General features: G+C 35.8%; 1 protein-coding gene across 10 annotated transcripts in view; it reads right to left on the reverse strand.

Annotated features, from left to right (window-relative positions):
* Window positions 1-20,043, reverse strand: part of TANC2 (tetratricopeptide repeat, ankyrin repeat and coiled-coil containing 2) — a 361,571-nt gene that overhangs the window by 138,822 nt on the left and 202,706 nt on the right. For all 10 annotated transcript variants that reach the window (XM_019466615.2, XM_019466614.2, XM_019466612.2 and 7 more), the window contains 2 exons: window positions 6,677-6,825; window positions 2,793-2,979 (listed from right to left, as the gene is read on the reverse strand). In XM_019466615.2, coding sequence (XP_019322160.1) covers window positions 2,793-2,979; window positions 6,677-6,825 — 336 coding nt within the window. The remainder of the gene's footprint in view (window positions 1-2,792; window positions 2,980-6,676; window positions 6,826-20,043) is intronic.

The raw sequence follows: 20,043 nt of genomic DNA on the forward strand, positions 1-20,043 counted from the left end.
AGTTCACCCATTTTCAACTATGAAGCCTCAGGTATTTCTTGCCTTTTTTCACTAGATAGAAATGTATCTAGTCCCTGGCACACAGTATATGCTCAATAAATATTTGTCAAAAGGATGAATAAATGGTCTAGAATGCATAATGGTCTAGGATTATTGGGGCACAGAAAGTAAAAACAGACATCTCACATAAAATACCAGAAATAAAATTTTCTGGGTAACTTCCCATTTAGGAATTTTGTGCATTTTTGCTTCATTGATGCTTTTCATGAACTTGGTAACTTCTGGTTAATTCCATTCACCCACCTATCCAATAAATTTTTACTAATAACTAATATGTGCAGAATATGGGAACAAGATAGGTCCTAAATCCTTAATCTGAGAACACAGACAGTTCTAGGCAAAAGAGGCCATATACAGAAAAATAAAGGCCAAAAAATGAAATCTATTTTTAATAACAACAGGCTAATGTCTGTGTATTATTCAACTTTATGGGTGCATCCTATTTTACTTAACCATTCCTTTATGGTGAGACTTTATATGATTTAAGGTCATCAAGGTGACTGAAGCATCAAGAATGCAGTAATATTTTCGTGCATGTGACTACTAAAGGTTCAAAAGTCCAAAGCCCATGCATGCAGTCTTTGTGCCAGATAAGCTGGCCTAGACGAATTAAGCACTCCCATGTGCAAAGGAGTAACTGGTTCTTGGTTAATTCACTTTGGTGGCTGTGTGAAAAACAGACTTGGAAAGGACAAAATGAAAAGCAGAGATAATACTCAGGTTTGTATTACTCTAAGTCTGAGATAATGGGGACTACCAAAGCATACTAGAAAAGATGAAAATAAAATTCAGGGATAAGAAATTTAGGGTGGGGGCAGAGAAATGACAAGGACTCCTCTCAGCTTTTCAGCTTGGGTTCTTGGGTAGGTAGTGAATATTTTGGGCAACTTTATACCAATAAATTTGAAAAAGAAAAAAACCATAGCTAAGGAAAACTGATTCAAGAAGAAAGAGAAAACTTAGAAAGTCCTAGAGTATTAAATACAGTGGAGTAGTAATTAAAAAAAATCTACATGAACATCAGGTCCAGATTATTTTTTTTAAGTTTATTTATTTATTTTGAGAGAGAGAGAGAGAGAGAGAGAGAGAGAGAGAGAGAGAGAGAGAGAGAGAGAGGCTGACCCCCAAGCAGGGGGTCCAACTCACTAACTGTGAGGTCATGACCTGAGCCAAAACCAAGAGTCAGACACTTAACAAACTGAGCCACCCAGGCACCTGGTCCAGATTATTTTAATGGCAAATCCTGCTAAATATACAAGGAGAGGATAATTCCAATCTTTCACAAACTATTTCAGAGGTTATAAAAGAGGCCACTCTTCTACATTTTATTTCTCTATTTTATTTTGTTAAAATATTTAGTTACTTAATGACTATATCTTCATAAAGACTTCTCATATAAATAACTTACAAATTAGAAACTATTATGCTAAGTCACGAGGATATATAAAAACTGTAAGACATGAATCCTGCCTTTAAGAAGTTTGTAATAAATTTTGAAATCAAGAAATGGAGTCCTCCAATTTTGTTCTCCATTTTCAAGTCTGCTTTGAGTCCTCTGAGTCAGAGTCCTCTGAGATTCCACATGAATTTTAGGATGGGTGTTTCTATTTCTGCAAAAAACTTTGTTGGAATTATGATAGTAACTTCAATAATCTGTAGAAATCTTGAGATATATTATCACTTTAACAATATTAAATCTTCTAGTCTATGAACACAGATTATGTTTTCATTTACTTGAATCTTTTAAAATTTCTTTGCAGTATTTTCTGTTTAGTGTACACTTGGTTAAACTTATTCCCACGTTTTAAAATTCTTTTTCATGCTATTGTAATGGAATTGTTTTCTTAATTTTCTTTTTTAATTGTTCATGGTTAGCATATAGAAGAAATGCAACTGGTTCTTGTGTGTTGATTTTGTATCCTGCAACTTTGCTGTAAAAATATTCTTTTTTATCTACTCAATACTTATTTTAAAGGAATAAATTCACATGTTGATATATATGCATTTAAATAATAGAGATATATTTAGTTGCCATGGCATTAATATCTGCTATACTATCTAGTGTGATTTGATAACCTTTAGAAGGAAGCCAAATGAGGAAGAAATATTTTCTTTATTCCTTAACTGATCCCAGTATGCCTGGCTTTTTCAGCTGTTGTCATTTGTTGACCAGCCTCTCCTCTTCCCTTCTCTGAACCCTTTATCTTCTTTGACTTTGGTAACATTATACTGTCCCAATTCTTCTATTTGTCTAACTACTCCTATCCACTGGCTCATTCTCCCACCTCTAATTTCCTGCTCAATTTGAATGTGCCCTAAGATTCTGTGCTCACTCCTGTTTTCTTCTCTGTACGTTTCCTTTCTTCAGATCCTCATTTCCCAAAACTTCACTAATTTCCATTTGACTGACTCCCCTTAATAAGTATACAATAAGCAGAACTGAGAACCTCCATGAAACTCTACTAGTTCAGTGAGGAATGAACATTTTCTGAACCACTTCCGTTGGCAGATAGATGAATCTACAGGAAGAAGTAGACAAACCTTTATATGTACATATATACATATATATATATGTATATACACACACACATTATATATACATCTGAATATATATATACATTATATATACATCTCAACAACTCAAAAGCATTCTTTTTGAAAACCTTAAGCTTGTGTATTATTTTAAAAAGAAAAAAACCCCCACAAAATGATTAATATAAAAACCAACTCACCAATGATGCCGCTATCTCTGCTTTCAAGGGTAGAGGTTGGACTAGTAACAGCCCCGTAGCTGCAGTCCTTGGCAGTTGCATTTGTACTGACTGGCGGGAGGGTGGAGCAGGGGCTACTGGCTGGTGGAGAGGCAGTGCTACTAGTCAAGGTGGAACAGGGACTTATCCGCTGGGTGATTGCTGAAGTCTGAAAAATTGGAATGAAAAATAAAAAAGATAAACTGATCGGGTGCTGATGTAAAATATATCTTAGGCAAAACATATGCCTTGATGCGAAAAAGAAGAAAATGTACATATATAGCTTTTACATCTACTCAGTACTAGTTGTTTTTTTGCCCTCCAGAATAAGAGATTCTGCCTTGTACAATTAAGGTGAAACTGGGTAAATTTAACACAAGCAGAGACTGTGGCCAGTTTTCCTGCCTCAGAAATTTCTAGTGACAAGTATTCTTTATCACTGCCATGAATTGATAAAGGAATTTTTAATTAAGCACAAGTTGTCCTTGCTATTTCTTATCAATAAGACTATTCTGAAGGCTTAGAACTTAGTCTTGTTAATACTCTTCTTTGGATTGAATGCAGAGAAAATGCCTTATTCTGAGAGTCTATCTAAAAAATCAATCAATGTTCATTTAAAACAAAACTAAATAATTTCTCTGTAGAAACCGATTACAGACTGAAATTGCTTTGTATCTTGAATAATTCTTATATCTGAGGTCACCTCATTTTAAAGTTTTTTGACAGGAAGGAGTGAATAATCATGAAAAAGACTGGTGGTAATATATCCTGGCTTACACAATTTAAGGACATGCACTTTTCTTTAGCTCTTTCTACCCAAATAAATCGCCAAAATAATGAATAAAAGTATCTATTTTTTCAAACACTAAAAAATTTTATCCTTTTAAAAATGGTTAGTGATCAATGAAAAAATTACCTGAAGGAACACTAATGACAAATTTGACATCTTAAAATGTTAAATTTATTTTTTTATTTTTTTTAAAATTTTTTAAAGTTTATTCATTTTTGAGAGAGAGAGACAGAGTATGAGCAGGGGAGGGGTAGACAGAGAGGGAGACACAGAATCCGAAGTAGGCTCCAGGCTCCGAGCTGTCAGCACAGAGCCTGACGCACGGCTCGAACTCACAAACTGTGAGATCATGACCTGAGCTGAAGTCGGATGCTCAACCGACTGCGCCACCCAGGCGCCCCTTTAAATGTTAAATTTAAAAGAAGCCTTTCAACTTCTTTACCTATACAGTCACTATTCATATCCTCTCCACTAAAACTGAGGGTTTACATTTAGCAACTTGACTGGAAAATGTGTTGATTACTAGATGTGACAAGATTAAGGCTCTTTTTAGTCACCCTAAAATGAGTTTTAGATACAATCCCTGGTATTTAATCACATGTGTTGAATCCAGGTTTTGTTTTTAATTTAAATGCTATAACCAGATCACAAAAGATACATTCAACTTAAAGCACAAGTGATGTTCGCAGAACCTTGCAACCAAGCAAATCTTTTCAATCATATTAATAATATTAGGAACTGATTTTTGTTAGTAATACAATAACTCCTCAGATCTATGTCATTTCTCTTCTACTCTGTAATTTTTCTTCAGAGGAGGGAGGAGTTTCAATTTCTTTGTAATCTCCTCTGCTTTTGTAAGATGACGTTGGCCTACCAGAGCAATGATTTGTAACTGGGCATGCAGAAGAATCACCTGTGGAGTATAGAAGGACAAGCTCCCCAACAAAACTGACAGACACAGAGCCCCACACCCCAGACGTACTGAATTAGAATCCTCCTTAGTTAGAAACTGACGTGGTGAATTTTTAACCTCCTCAATCCTCAGTTTAAAAAATATGTGGGTAGATGAAATGAACTATACTAGGATTTTTTTTTTACATTAAATATATCTACAGTCATTCCATATTGAAAAAGTTTCATTTTGGTATGACTCTATTACTTCCATAGCAACTCATTTCCATTTTTAGATAAGATTCTCAGTCTGTTCTTTAAGAGAGGAAACTGTATTATACACATAATATAGCCAATGTGGAGGTTAAGCCCAAATGACATCTATTATTTTTACTACAAGTTGCTTTCTACAAAATGAAGCTTATATGACAGAATGTATGTTTTAAAAGCTTTAACTGTAAAAGCGAAGCTTAAAGATCAAGCCATTTAGAAAGTGGTAATTTGCTCATGGCTTATGAATTAAAAGGCAGGCTTTATATTTACTTAAGGAGGCTAGTTAATGAGATATAGAAATCTCTTCTAGGCACAAAAGACAACATTAACCCTTCTCCAGGCTGAGAATGGTTTTTCCATTGTGTTCTCTCAGATCTCTGCAGAAGGAGCAGGCTCTGCGAAAAATGCGAGTCAGTTTTTGACATGTTAAATTTGAGATGTGTGTTGGACACACAGATAGAAAAGGTACAGGCAGCTGGAAATACACTGGAGTCAAGGGGAAAGGCAGGGCTAGAGGCAATTCAGGAGTTAAGACAATATTAAACAAACAAACAAAAGAATGGAGGCGTTTCAATAAGATTAGACGCTCCAGGAATCTGAATTTTATAAAAACTGCCCAGGTGATTGGAAAGTGCCTCCAGCAAAACCAATGACCTAGGGAATGAGGAAAAAAAGAGAGAAGTCTGAGAAGAGAGCCCTGGAACACCTGAACATAATCCACATGATCCAAATAATCCTTGAAGACTATTATTTTATGACAAAACTAACATATAGCATAGAATCTTCACACATATTTGTTAAGAATATACAAGATGAAATTAATTTATCATCTTCTAGAATAAACTGATTCACTATAGGACATACATTTAAAATTTTTTTTTTAATATTTATTTTTGAAAGAGAGACAGAGCACGAGCGGGTGAGGGGCAGAGAGAGAGGGAGACACAGAATCTGGAGCAGGCTACCAGCTCTGAGTTGTTAGCACAGAGCCCAATGCAGGGCTCGAACCCATGAACCATGAGATCACGACCTGAGCTGAAGTTGGACACCTAACTGACTGAGCCACCCAGGGGTCCCTATAGAGCATACATTTTAAAGATTAAGAGCCTACAAATGAATCCAAGTCTAGTATTTCCTTTGCTACATTTAAACTAAAAAATAGCCAAAAGAAAAAATTGCTAATATTTGTAAACTTTCTGACATGAATAGTTAGATCATTAATTTTTTAGATTTTCTCTTTTCTAACATATGTATTCAAAACTAAAATTTCTTTTTGAGCACATCTTTAATTACAAGTTTTATATACTACAAATATGTAAAAATATAAGTTGTGTTATATTTTGTTATTATTTCGGTTTAAAATATTTTCTAAATTCTTGTGATTCCTTCTTTGAAAGTATATTAGAAGTATATTAAAAGCCAAACATCTGGGGGATTTTCTAAATTATCTTTTAGCTATCATTTTCAAGGTTATCATTCTGTAATTGATTAATTCTACTACGATCACAATAATTAGAATCTTCTCAAATTTGCGGAGACCTGCTCAGCACATTGTCAACTTGGTAAATAATCCACATGTACCTGAAAACGAAGTATACTTTATATTTCTAGGTGTCATACTCTCCATATGTCAATTCTCTTTCTTGGCTTATGCACTTATTTATTTCCTCATTCATTCCACAAATGAATCAAAACCAAGTGGCTTTTTAAACCTATAACTAAAAGATGTTTCATAAAGTAAAGAAATACAGTGATTATGGAAAATCAAGCTATGTCATCAGGCCTCAAAAGTCGTTCAAAAATTGGGATTCTTCTTCTCAGAACATACACATATGCATACACCCTGCAACATTTTCCCTGGTATAACAGGCTGATTTATCCCATGTTTCATAGGTGATAGCAAGCAGTTTACCTGATTTTCATCCTGTACTTCCATGCTGTATTGGTCACCTGGCTGAACTTCCGAGACTTTCTCTCCGAGGAGGAAACCCAGACGAGTCATGAGTGTGTTTGCTGCCTCATCTACAGATGGAGGGGGACCAAGTTCCTGTTCAGCATCACCTATAAGAGGCAGACATTGAAACACATGAATCTTTCAAAATAAAATGACCTCATCCTGCAACTAATCTTATATTCAATTCAGTCATTTCCTTTGTTTTCATTCTAAACCCAAAATTACAAGGTCCCTGCCTAGAAGCTGATTTTACCACTTCTGTATATTATAACTGATAGATGGTTTACTCGTATTATCTTCAAAGTATCTACTTGAAACACCTGAGTTTGAGAGAATGTCTGTAATCTATTGAATAGAGGATGTTTCCTATTTCTTTAGCAGTTAGCCTTCCAATTTGGTCCCTGTGTTGGGATCTAACTGCTGCTGTAATCGCCACCTTCATTTAGGTTTATTTTCTTTTTCACGATTTTGAAATTAGTTCAAACTGACAAAAAAGTTTCAAGAATAGTACAAAGTACATTTTTCCCTTAACCATTTGAAAGTATGGACATGATGCCCATCATCCCTAGTTAGTATGTATCTCCTGTAAACAAAGACATTCTCTTACATAGCCACAGCGCCAGCACAGATACTAGGAAACTAACATTTGGCATTGCTATAATCTCACTCATAGACCCTATTTAAGTTTTGTCCTGGTACTGTCCTTTCTAGCAAAAGGATTCATTTCAGGGACATACAGCACATTTCATTCTTCGTTCTCTTTTAATCTGGAACAGTTCTTCAGTCTTTTCTTAACTTTCATGACCTTGACACTTCTGAAGATAATATGCCAGTTGTTTTGCACAATGTCCCTCAATTCGAATTTATCTCACGTTACCCCTGTGGTTTGACTCAGGTTATGCATTTCTGGCAGAAATATCACAAAAGTGATGCTGTGTTAACCTTGATCACTAGGTTGTGGTAGCATTTGCCAGATTTCCCTACTCTAAAATTACACTCTTTCTCTTTGGTAACTAGTAAATATTGTGTGTGTGTGGGGGGGGGGGAGGGATACTTTGAGTCTATGTAAATACATCCCGCTTCTCAACAAATTTTTAAATTAAAAAATATTTTTGTGATAAAATATTCATTCCAAGATTTGCTATTTTTACACGCACAATTCAGTGGCATTAAGTTCATTCACAATGTTGTACAGCCATTACCACTGTCCATATCCAGAACTTTTTCATCATCCCCCAAAGAAACTCTGTACCCATTAAATAAAAACTCCCCATTCCTCCCTCTTACTAGCCCCAGTTACACTCTATGAATTTGCGTATTCTAGGCAAATATAAATGGGAATCACACAATATTTATCCTTTTATGTCTTGCTTATCTAACTTTACATCTTTTCACGGGTCGTCCATGTTGCAGCATGTATCAGAATTTCACTCCTTTTCATGAATAAATAATACTCCATTGTATGGATATACTACGGTTTATTTATCTGATGGTGGACGCTTGGGGGTTGTTTCCATATGTTAGATATTATGAATAGTGATAGTATGGACATTGGTGTAAAAGTATCAGTCTGAATCTCTTCTCAACAAACTTTTTGCCCACTATTTTTTAGCATTCATTAATCCATTACTCTTTCTACTGTTTAGTTTCTTTTCCTCACCTATTTATGTGCACTCAAGATTTCCTATCTATTCAGTGAGTTATAATCTGCTACTATCATTAGTTATTTTGTTGCTCCAATTGTCTCCAATGTGGTCAGGGTAATAAGCCCTTCCAGTTTGGCTCTTGGAACCCTCTAACAGACCTGTGTCATTTTCTGAGCCTTCTTTTCTTTCTGGCACAAGATGTTCCAGGCTCATTTTTTCCCTGCCCTAGCCCTAGAGTCAGACACTTTTCCAAGAAGCCCTGGTTCTTTTTAGTGGAGAAAGGTATGTTCATTGCTATTAGGACATCACTGTCCTCCAGGTCCACTTGGATAGAGTTAAGCAGTATAATCATACACATAGATACATCCTTACACATTCACACATCCTTACATTCATTCTCACTTGCAAATCTGTATACAAACACACACCCCAAAAGTTCACGGTGACACTCTAATTCCAGTTCAATATGATAAGGTTAATTCTAACGGTTTTTTTCTCACAATTTTTTCCCCCAAAGTTGTAAAATTGTTCTCCAATAGTGAGAAATCTGCTCCCCCCAGTGCAAATAGTGCTCATCCAGCAGTGCAAATGTCACTGCTCCTCACTGCCACCCTGCACAGAGATGCTCTATTCACCCTGGCTGGGGTCCTACCCCATGCCACAAGAGCCTGACTAGCACTTCCCCCACAGTCAGGGTCATTTTAAAAAAACTGATATATAATTCACACACCATAAACTCTATCCTCTTAAAGTGTATAATTCAGTGGCTTTTAGTATATTCATAAGGCTATGAAACCATTGTCACTTTCTAATACTACAATATTTTAATCACTCTAAAAAAAACCCATTAAGTTAGTTCATTTTTGTCCTGAAATTTAGACCCCCCCCCCCCCCAAATTCCTGATGGCTGGCATTCATTTTAATCCCCTGCTTCCAGACTGCTACATTCTTTCCACACAATTTGCTTTTTGGATTCTTTCTACTTAGGCTGTTTTTCAGTGGTTACCAACTATAGGAATTATTCTTTTTCAAATCTCTTCAATGAGGGATGATAAACAAAGTCAGTATGAGGTTTTCCCTTGGATTCATCATCAACATAAACTTATTTCCAAATATAGAAGTTACAGAAATCACATGAAAAGGTGCCAGGGAACTCAAGATGATCTATTCTAAGAGTGATGCAGAAATAATATATTTAAACTGTTTATACTAACTTGATTCATTGTCAACATTTTTTCAGATTTTGTTTTACATTCAGATACATTTAGTCTAACTTTATAACAATCCACAGTAGCACAGATCCTATAGGACATTACAAAAATTCTTTTTTTTGGAGGGAGACACATCCTTTCAGCATAGCAAGCATTAGCTATAATGTCATATGGTTTGAGGCCAAAATATAATAGCTTCTTGATTTTTTAGGATATCCAGTCTTATACATTAAACTGCTTCATATGACAAGAAAGTGAGATTTACATTATTATTATTATTATTATTATTATTATTATTATTATTCAATTTATATTTATCATAACTTCTCTACTAAAGTTATAAGCTGGGGGTCAGAGGAATGGACTATGTGTGCATTTCTGTATATGATGACTGAACTCAAGTATTCCATCTGTGGAAAATCTATATAGAACTTTCATTGAATTTATGTCAGAGTAGAAAAACAGACTCTGTTTTCTCTTCCCTACTTCCTCTCCAAGAGTCAACAAAAACAGATTTCTCTGCCACAAAACAGATACAGTAGAATCAATAGGGGTATTTTTATTTACAAATATTTAAGTTTACTTTGTTCCCACCACCCCAAGAATAAAAGTTTCTTATTTCTTGATAAAATAAGAAAGGTAACTTCTATATTCAAACTGATGAATTACCCTCTTCCCCCCCCCCTTTTTTTTTTAAATTTTTAATGTTTACTTATTTTTGAGATACACAGAGCACAAGCAGGGGAGGGGCAGAGACAGAAGAAGACACAGAATCCGAAGCAGGCTCCAGGCTCCGAGCTGTCAGCACAGAGCCCGACGCAGGGCTCGAACTCACGAACTGTGAGATCACGACCTGAGCCAAAGTCGCTTGCTTAACCAGCTGAGCTGCCCAGGCGTCCCACCTCTTCCCCTTCTATAGATTAAACTAGCTAAGCTTTTCCAAGTTCTTCTTGGCATAGATTCCTGACCTCTAGATATTCTGGGGCTCCATTTCATTTTCTTCTAGGAAGTTATCCTGGCATCAAATATTTTCTATGTACATGTTAACATTAGGTATTATGAGAATTTACATGACGTGGAGGTATAGTCGTTGAGGATTTATAGAATGTGGAGGTACAGGCATCGACTTTAAAAAGTTTATAACCTGTACAAAGGTAAGACATGTTAGGTCACACGACCCATTTATTTGGCACATAGTGCACCTTATGTGCAAGCCACCGATTTAAAGCACTCTACAGTGAACTTAGTCTTTATAACAATTTTATGAAATACGTATTATTACTTTCATTTTGCAGATGAGAAATCTTAGGCACAGAGAAATTAAGATACCTGCTCATATCCCACAAGCAATAAATGGTACAGCCAAGTTAAGAACCCAGCCCCCCCGAATCCATGCTCCCAGAATTAATGCTCCCAGTGTTATATTGCTCCCTCATTGGAAAGTAGTATTACAAACAGTAAGAATGTTTAGATAAGAGACAACTTATTAACGAGAGGCAAACTGCTTACAGTATATGTGATACTGTGATATAATAAGAAATATATATTTGGCCCTGTTCCCAGTTGTTGGAACGGAGTGCCTAAACTCTTGGATATTCTTGAATGACAGTGGTGAGAGAAGCATCTTTTGTTTTTCATAAGCCTTCTGAGGTGACTCTTGGTGGGCCACTAAACAGCTGCAGGATGGAAGTTAACTGCTGGAGGAATCAACTGTGTAATTAGAGGGATGGAACTTTCAGGACCACCTCCCAACCTACAGGGAGGGGAAAAGGGGCTGAACATTGAGTTAATCAGCTGTGGTCAATGATGTAGTCAAATGTGCCTTCATAATGGAACTTCCATGAAAGTATTAACCAATAGAGTTTAGAGAGCTTCTAGGTTGATAAACAGGTTCACCTAAACTCCACAAGGACCAAAACTCCTGTGCTCAGGACTTTTCTGGACCTCCCCTCATGTACCACTTCATTTGACTGTTCATTTGTATCATTAAGGATATCCCTTATGATAAACTGGTAATACTAAAGTGTTTTCCTGAGTTCTGTGAGCCATTTTGTTATTTTGAGAACATCATATAGAAGAAATTATACAGTACGTAACCTTTCGAGATTGGCTTTTAAAAAATTCAGCATAAAAAAAAAAAGAGGTTAGAGTGGGAGAGAACCAAAGCATGAGAGACTCTTAAAAACTGAGAACAAACTGAGGGCTGATGGGGGGTGGGAGGGAGAGGAGGGTGGGTGATGGGTATTGAGGAGGGCACCTGTTGGGATGAGCACTGGGTGTTGTATGGAAACCAATTTGACAATAAATTTCATATATTTAAAAAAATAAAAATAAAAAAAAATAAAAAATTCAGCATAATGCTTTTAAGGTCCATTCAAATTATTGCATGTTTCAGTAGTTTGTTCCTTTTCATTTCTGAGTAGTAGTAACACATTGTATAGATGTACCACATTTTGTTTAACCATTTGCTCACTGAAGGGTATTTGGGTTGTTTTCAGTTCCTGGATATATATTTTTTATTTTTATTTTTTAACATTATATATTGTTGAGAGACAGAGACAGAATCCGAAGCAGGCTCCAGGCTCTGAGCTGTCAGCACAGAGCCTGACGTGGGGCTCGAACCCACGAACAGCGAGATCATGACCTGAGCCAAAGTCGGACACTCAACCGATTGAGCCACCCAGGAGCCCCTCAGTTTCTGGATATTTTGAATAAAGCTACTATGAACATTCATGTAGAAGGTTTTGTGTGAACATAAGCTCTAGTAGATAGAGGCCAGGAGTTGTGCTAAACATACTACACTATACAAGACAGCTCAATAGAACAAAGGATGATCTAGCCCCAACAGTCAACTACTGAGGTTGAGAAACCTTGAAACAGCTAGAATAACTTCACCCTTTAAAATCTGTCAAACTGGGGGTGCCTGGGTGGCTCAGTGAAGCGTCCGGCTTTGGCTCAGGTCATGATCTCGTGTTTGTGGGTTCGAGCCCTGCGTCCAGCTCTGTGCTGACAGCTCAGAGCCTGGAGCCTGCTTTGGATTCTGTGTTTCCCTCTCCCTCTCTCCCTCTCCTACTTGTGTGCTCTCTTGCTCACTCTCTCAAATAAACATTCACAAAATAATAAAATTTGTCAAACTGGATATACTATCAACACAGAGTCAGTAGGTAAACAAGTGTCCAATCTGTTATTTCTGAAGATTCTTACAATTACTTCAATTTCTGGCTTACAATGAATTTTTAGTCTTTAGACTGTTTCCTTTATGAGGGTGGGGTTTGTTCTCTGCACTACTAGATCCTAATAATCTTTTCAGTCTTCATTATGCCTTTGTCATATGCTGGTGCCCAGACAGGACTTTACTGGGGATACACTGTGTATGTCAAGGGTGGGAAATATATCAAGGCACAGAACAAATTAAATAAAAATATGATACCTCTCACATTTTTCACACATTATCTTTTATTAATTATAACAGCTAGCACATATGAAGATTAACTATATGCCAGGTACTATTTCTAAGTGTTTCACAATGTATATTAAATCATTTAATTATCATAACCGCCTTATGAGGGTAGGCACTCTTACCCCTATTTTACAAATAAGGAAAGTGAAGCATGGAAAGAATAAGTAACTTACTCAGATTCATATGGCTAGTTAGTGGCTGCCTAGGCGACCTGGATCCGGAACTCAAACTCTTAACCCCAGGTTACACTATCATCCTTGATTCCAGTCCCTTACCATGTTGCTGGCATCACTCCCTACCACCCCTCTACCCTGGGTACTTGCTCTCGTCACTCTCAAAATTCCTCTTAAATCCTCATACCAAATATTTGCTATAAAAATTCATCTTACATTTTCATACCAAATGTTTTACCCATATTTTTGTCTCATCCATGACCATCCAGGCAATGTGAAGAGTGAAGAGGGCGCCATCTTCATAACCAAATGTGCTCAATTAAGGTATGTCCCTAAACAAAGTATTTTCCTTGAGCAGAATTCTACTGCGGCTTTTTAAATAATGAGTTTGGAATATGATAAACAAAATAAGGTGATCACTGTAAGACCTATTTTACACAAAATAAATGATACAGCATTCATACATTCTGTTAAGACTACTTTATTTATTAAAAAATTTTTTTTAATGTTTAATTATTTTTGAAAGAGAGAGACAGAGTGTGAGCAGGGGAGGGGCAGAGAGAGAAGGAGATACAGAATCCAAAGCAGGCTCCAGGCTCTGAGCGGTCAGCACAGAGCCCGATGCGAGGCTCGAACTCACGGACCATGAGATCGTGACCTGAACTGAAGTCGGACACTTAACTGACTGAGCCACCCAGGCACCCCAAGACTATTTAAATTTACAGCTCTTGTTTCACTCTGACCATTTGGGAGGAGTACATTTATGCATTAGGTTTTGTTCCGAGAACACTGAATGAAGAATACAGCACCCTAAGGACTAAAAGATTCTTCAACTTACATGGAAATGGAAAGGTCCATTAATAGTAAAGAAAACTTGAAGAAGAAAGACCTCTATTACTTAATATCAAGATTTAATATAATGCTAAAGCACTATGACAGAGTAAGACTGACACAAGCATAGATAAAAACACCAATGGAACAGAATAAAGAATCCAGAAGCATATCTATACATACATAATTCACCTTATTTAGGACAAGGGTGCCAATGTCATAGTTTAGTAACAGAATGGTATTTTCAGTAAATGATGATGGATCAATATGATAGGAATAAAAATAAAACCTGCCCTTACCTCATACCATATATAAAAATCAATTCCAGTTAGATTATGGACCCAAATATAAAAGGTAAAACAATGACTTTTCTAGAAGACAACCTAATAGAAGATCTTCATGACCTAGGACTTGGCAAAGATTTTTTAAATAGGACACAAAAGGCACTAACCATTGGTTTTTTGTGAAGTTTATTAATAAGAAAAACTTCTTTTCACCAAAGACACCATTAAGATGGTAAAAAGGTAAGCCACAGAGTAGGAAAAGGTATCTTTAATTTATATATCCAACAAAGGGCTTCTTTCTAGAATATATAAAGAATCCATACAAATCACTAAGGAAAAAAAAGACAATCCAACTAAAAGGTAAACAAAAAAAATCTATATAGGCATTTACAAAAGATGATGTCCAAATGACCAATAAGCATGTGAAAAGCATATTAACATTGGGAGATGAACACCAAAATCACAATGATTCTGCACAGTTGCATATGTGCAGTGCAGATAGCACACAAAACAAACAAACTAACTAAAAAACACCCTGACAATATGGGGTAAAAGAATACTTAAATACTGCTGTGCTGGTAGGAATGTAAATTGGCAGCTTTAAGTTTGGAAAAAAATTTAAGCTGAACATTCTGAAACTCTACCAGGTCCACTACTAGGTATATACCAAAAGGAAAATTATATACATAGGTGTGTCAAAATGCATGCGAACAAATATTAATAGGAGAATTGTTCATAATAGCCCAAACTGAAAATGTCCATCAAGAGTAGATACACAATGAAATAGACCAATAAAAAACAATCTCACAAATATACTACTGAACAAAAGAAGAGAGATTCAAAAGAATACACACTAAATGATTTCATTTGTACAAAGTGTGAAAATGGGGAAAGGAAATAACTGAGAATGGTACTCATAATTGTGGTTATACTTGTAGAGAGTGGATAATGATGTGAGGGAAGCACAAGGAAAACTTCTGAAGTGCCAGGAATGTTCTATTATCTTGATTTAGGTTGTGGTTATATGGGTGTGTACACTTCATAGAATTTCGTTGAGACTACATAATTATGATTGGTGTACCTTTCTGTATTTCTATTTCAATTTTTAGAAATTTCAGAAAATGTTTTACGGAAACTAGGTTTGAGAATGAAGCAGTATGCACAATATCTGTTTTTTTTTCCTCCAAGAAAGAAGTCTAGAATTATGAAAAAGAATGCTATACGTGTTTCAAAATTTAGTACAAAATTAGAAATTACTTGGCCACTCCTCTTGTACCAGTTAACAACTTAAAGCAGAGCAAAGACATACAACTTGAGAGAAGCCAATGCATATAAGAAATATTTTATAAATTAAAGGAGGTACTAGAGAACACAGAGAAAGAAACAATTAAATTTGTCTTGGCAGGATGGAGGCAGGAAAAGGAGGGAAGATCTCTTGGAGGAGGTTATACCCAAAATTCTTATAATGGATGAAGTTGGTTCTCTAACAGTGGAGTTAGGGAAAAAGAGCAGAGGGAACAGTTTTCAAATTTAAATTCTATGTGATTTACTAGTTCAACAAAATACAGAGCTCTAAGTTCAAAACGGATTAAATGCACTATGTTTAATGTTTAGAAGAGCGTTTTAAATTTATTTCTGGAATAATAATATTGGTAGTAGTACTACTAGTAATGACAACAATAGCTAACACTTACTGGGATATTAGTGTCTCGTACTTTTCTAAGTGCTTTACATGTATTAAATCATTTAACCTTAACAACATTCCCTATTTACAGATAGTAAAAGTGAGGCACACAAAGACTGAGTTCTTGCTTGTCGATGGTTACAGAGTTAGGTAAGTGACCGTTAATACTGAAGTTCAGCGGCTGTATGGCTCCTGAGCCTATGTTCTCAACTACTTCATTATTTTGTCAGAAAATATATGATTGCTGAATACAAATTGTTTATATGGTTATTTTATTTATTTTTATCTTTAATAGCATCCTGCATTATCTGATGACAGACAATAAATATAGCTTTCATTAAGTCATTAAGCATTCATTAAATATTTACTTTTTGCGTGTCCAGTGCTGTCTCAGGTGTTACATGTACCTTTATGAATAAGGGGTACAGCCCCTATTCTTAAGGAGGTTATAGTCTCAAGAAGGAAAACAGAAGATCAATTAATTAAATCGTAGTAAATTATATCAGAAATACAATGCAGGCAAGAAATAGGATGCTGTAAACAAGAAAGTGCTGAACATTTTGGTCCTTATTTTTCTTGATGATACCAATTCTTTCAGAGATGGTTTACACTTTATATTTGCAAAATAATGTCTTCTATTTAAAGTAGCCAAACCGCAGAGGGATTAGACAATGACTAAAATTGTGTCAAGAAATGAATGTTTAACAGCTAATGTATCCAAACCCCTAATCTGCATCCCTAACATGGCAGGCTACACAGGGTCTCAGTCTATAGACTCTCTAAATTCTCAGCATTCTCTTGGCATTTTCACATCAAGCTGTTTACATTTTCCTTTACGATCCGTTAATTATAAACTGCTTGTTCTCATCTATTTCAAAACTCAGAAATTTGTACCACATTTAATCAAATAAAGAAACCCATTCTTTCTAACAGAGTTATAAAACCTATGATTAGCTTGGCCCAAATGCCAAAGCAAACCTGGTTATATTTTCATTTTAGTTCTTAAATGGTTACCTAAATTTTTTATTTTCTGATGAATATTAGAAAATGGGTGTCTGTTAAAAGCAGAGCTGTTATTTGTCACAGTAAGTGTTGAAGCCAGCACGTGGCTTTGCCACATTCTCCCAAAACTGAGCTCCAGTTTTATTATATAGCTCTGGTTATTCAAGCTTCTGAACCCCTTTGTAGTAAATTAGAAAGCAAAAAGATATATTCTTAGTAGAGAGAAATCTATGTCATTGATACATATTTATAACATATTAAATTATTTCATTTTGCCTTCCTCTGGCTTTTTGGGTTCATTTCATTCACTCAACACACACTAAATGAACATTTACTATGTACTAGTCATTTACTACAATAAGCACTGTGGATACAGTGGTAAGCATAAGGCAGAAAATGCATTAAATTGTTCAGATGGGTGTTTTTGATAATTTTAGTGTTTATTTTTACTTGGTTGGATATTTGAGAAGAAACGTTTGAGGAATAATTGTCAATCAAAAGCTCTCAATGGAAAAAATGCCACTATGATCCATCCATAGTTTAACTTTTTCTTTTCTCTAGGGCAAACAGCATATCATCCGTGTCATTATAAAAAATGTTACTTGGTTAGGAACCAGACAAGACATTTGTTGTATTAGAGAACTCAATGTATACAATTTTAACTAAGAAAATCAGCATCATTATTCTGTTAAGATACCAGAAAATAGCATCCATATTTTATGCCCTTGACTGTAATAGAAATTTTACTTGTACATAAATGAATTCTAACCAATGTTCTTTAAGACTTATAAATAGAAAAATTATATTTACTTCTATAAAACATATTTCTTCTATAAAGAAGACTTATAAATAGAAAAATTATATTTACTTCTATAAAACATATTTCTACAAAGAAGACTTATAAATAGAAAAAATATATTTACTTCTATAAAAAATACTTCTATAAAAGATATTTACTTCTATAAAACAAATATCTTTAGATTTTAAGGGTAGCCTTCTGTTCTACTGTAGCCAAAGATGATTTACATGGATTAGTAGAAGAGTAAGTCTTTAATACATACACTAGTCATTTTGTGGTAAATGCAAAAATGTACTGTGTGGCTTTTGATATCTAATGTTTTAATAAAACATTAACCAGCAGATAAGAACACTCCTTTTAAATTGGTTTGCAACAGAGCCAAGCAACAGAGAGCCAGACTGTAGTAAGCTTGTGCCTCACAATTCTCTTCAAACATGAAAAGAAATTCTCTAATCATTTTGCACGATGATTCCTATTCCCTATTTTTTTTTTCTGGCAACAACAGAAATATCAGTTTCATCTACTCACATTTATAACTGAACTTTTATGGCTACTACAGAAGTTAAGATCGAAGCAGAAAACATAATAATGCTGAACTTATCTCAATGATCTATGAAATACATTTGAGATGTGTGGCTGGATAAAACAGACATTTTTCCTCTCCAAGCTAATGGTAACAGGTCAAATGAGGCCAGATGGAGATCAGGAACAGAAAGGCAAGCTTTCAACAATTTTGTATCATGGGTAATATCATAATCACAAAAGGCAAAAACTTGCAAAGTCTGATGCAAAATACAAATCAGAGATTTAGTTTCCAAGTCCAAACAGGAGACAACTTGCCCAAAGAGATGGACCATGAATTAACTCTAAAAGCCTGATTGAAAAGAGAACTTCTTTGTATTTCAAGTAATCACCTAGGTGTAGCTAACAATACCATTTCAATTTCTTTTTTTTTTAATTTCTTTTTTTTAATATTTATTTTTGAGAGAGAGAGAGAGAAAAAAAAACACAAGGGGGGGGGGGGGAGAGGAGAGAGCAAGAGAGCGAGCAAGAGAGAGACAAGATAACAGAAAACAGAATCTAAAGCAGGCTCCAGGCTCTGAGCTGTCAGTGCAGAGCCTGAGATGGGGCTCGAATCCAGGAACTGTGAGATCATGACCTGAGCCGAAGTCAGCCACTTAACCAACTGGGCCACCCAGGTGCCCCACAGCTTCAATTTCTTATTATACAGCTCCCAGAATTTAAGGAGATTGGTTTATTCAAAGAGGTAGTGTTCTAAGACTGTTTTAGTGTATCGTCTGTTCCCATGGAGAGCACAGAATGACAAAGATGTTCTGTTTATACACTTTACAATGTGTATGCAATCTAAAAATAAAAATGCTAGAATTTTCCCCCCAAAGGAAATGGTGGTGGCAGGGACCTTTCAGTAACTGGAGACCCTCTAGCTGATGACAACCAATAAAAACTGGACAAAATACACCTTAAAAATCTTTTTAAAAGCATTAAAGACCTAAGAAGATGGTAATAAATCAAAAGACAAAACCAGGAAGAAGACGGAAATCCAGAAGGGAGATCTCTGCCCAGCATGGATGGCCACTTGAACGCCAGGGGCATTAGTTAACAGGGAAGAAATGATTGAACAGCTAAGCTGTGCTTCTGGCCGTCTCATAAGGTCATAGGAACAAAACTGAAGTCTAAGCTCTGCCAAGAGTGGGAAATCTAGTAAAGCACCCTACGCTTTGGGCTGGAACCCTTAAATGTACTCTGGGAGTAAAGATAAACCAGAAGTAAACTAGGCCTTGCAATTCTGACTTGTGTCATTTGATTAGCCCGGAATACCACCAACTCTGAACTTGGATCAAAATGGCCCCAGGTGGCAGAAGCAAATACAAATCTTTTCTCAAAGGGGGGGAGGGGGAAGCACTGTCCTATCTTTAGGTAATTTCTACAAATATTTTCAAATTAAAATAATTAGGGGTATGAAAAGACAAAAGGATTATTAGAAATAATAAGCAAAAGTAATCATGGCAAAAGGTGACTGGGTTACAGTACAGTACTGAACTACAGAACTGTAGTTCATCTCTTAAGATCATTCTTAACAGCCTTGTGCAACTGCGGTAGCAAAGAGCTAGCTAGTGTCTGTGGGACAATGACTCGTGGGGATGGAGGAAGGAGACAGCAGGGGAAGAGCTACAAGAATGAGTCATCGGATGATCACAGTGTTGGAGATGGCCA

This window comes from Panthera pardus, unplaced genomic scaffold (assembly GCF_024362965.1).
Source record: "Panthera pardus isolate Hobbes unplaced genomic scaffold, ASM2436296v1 HiC_scaffold_3, whole genome shotgun sequence".
Classification (NCBI taxonomy): domain Eukaryota; kingdom Metazoa; phylum Chordata; class Mammalia; order Carnivora; family Felidae; genus Panthera; species Panthera pardus.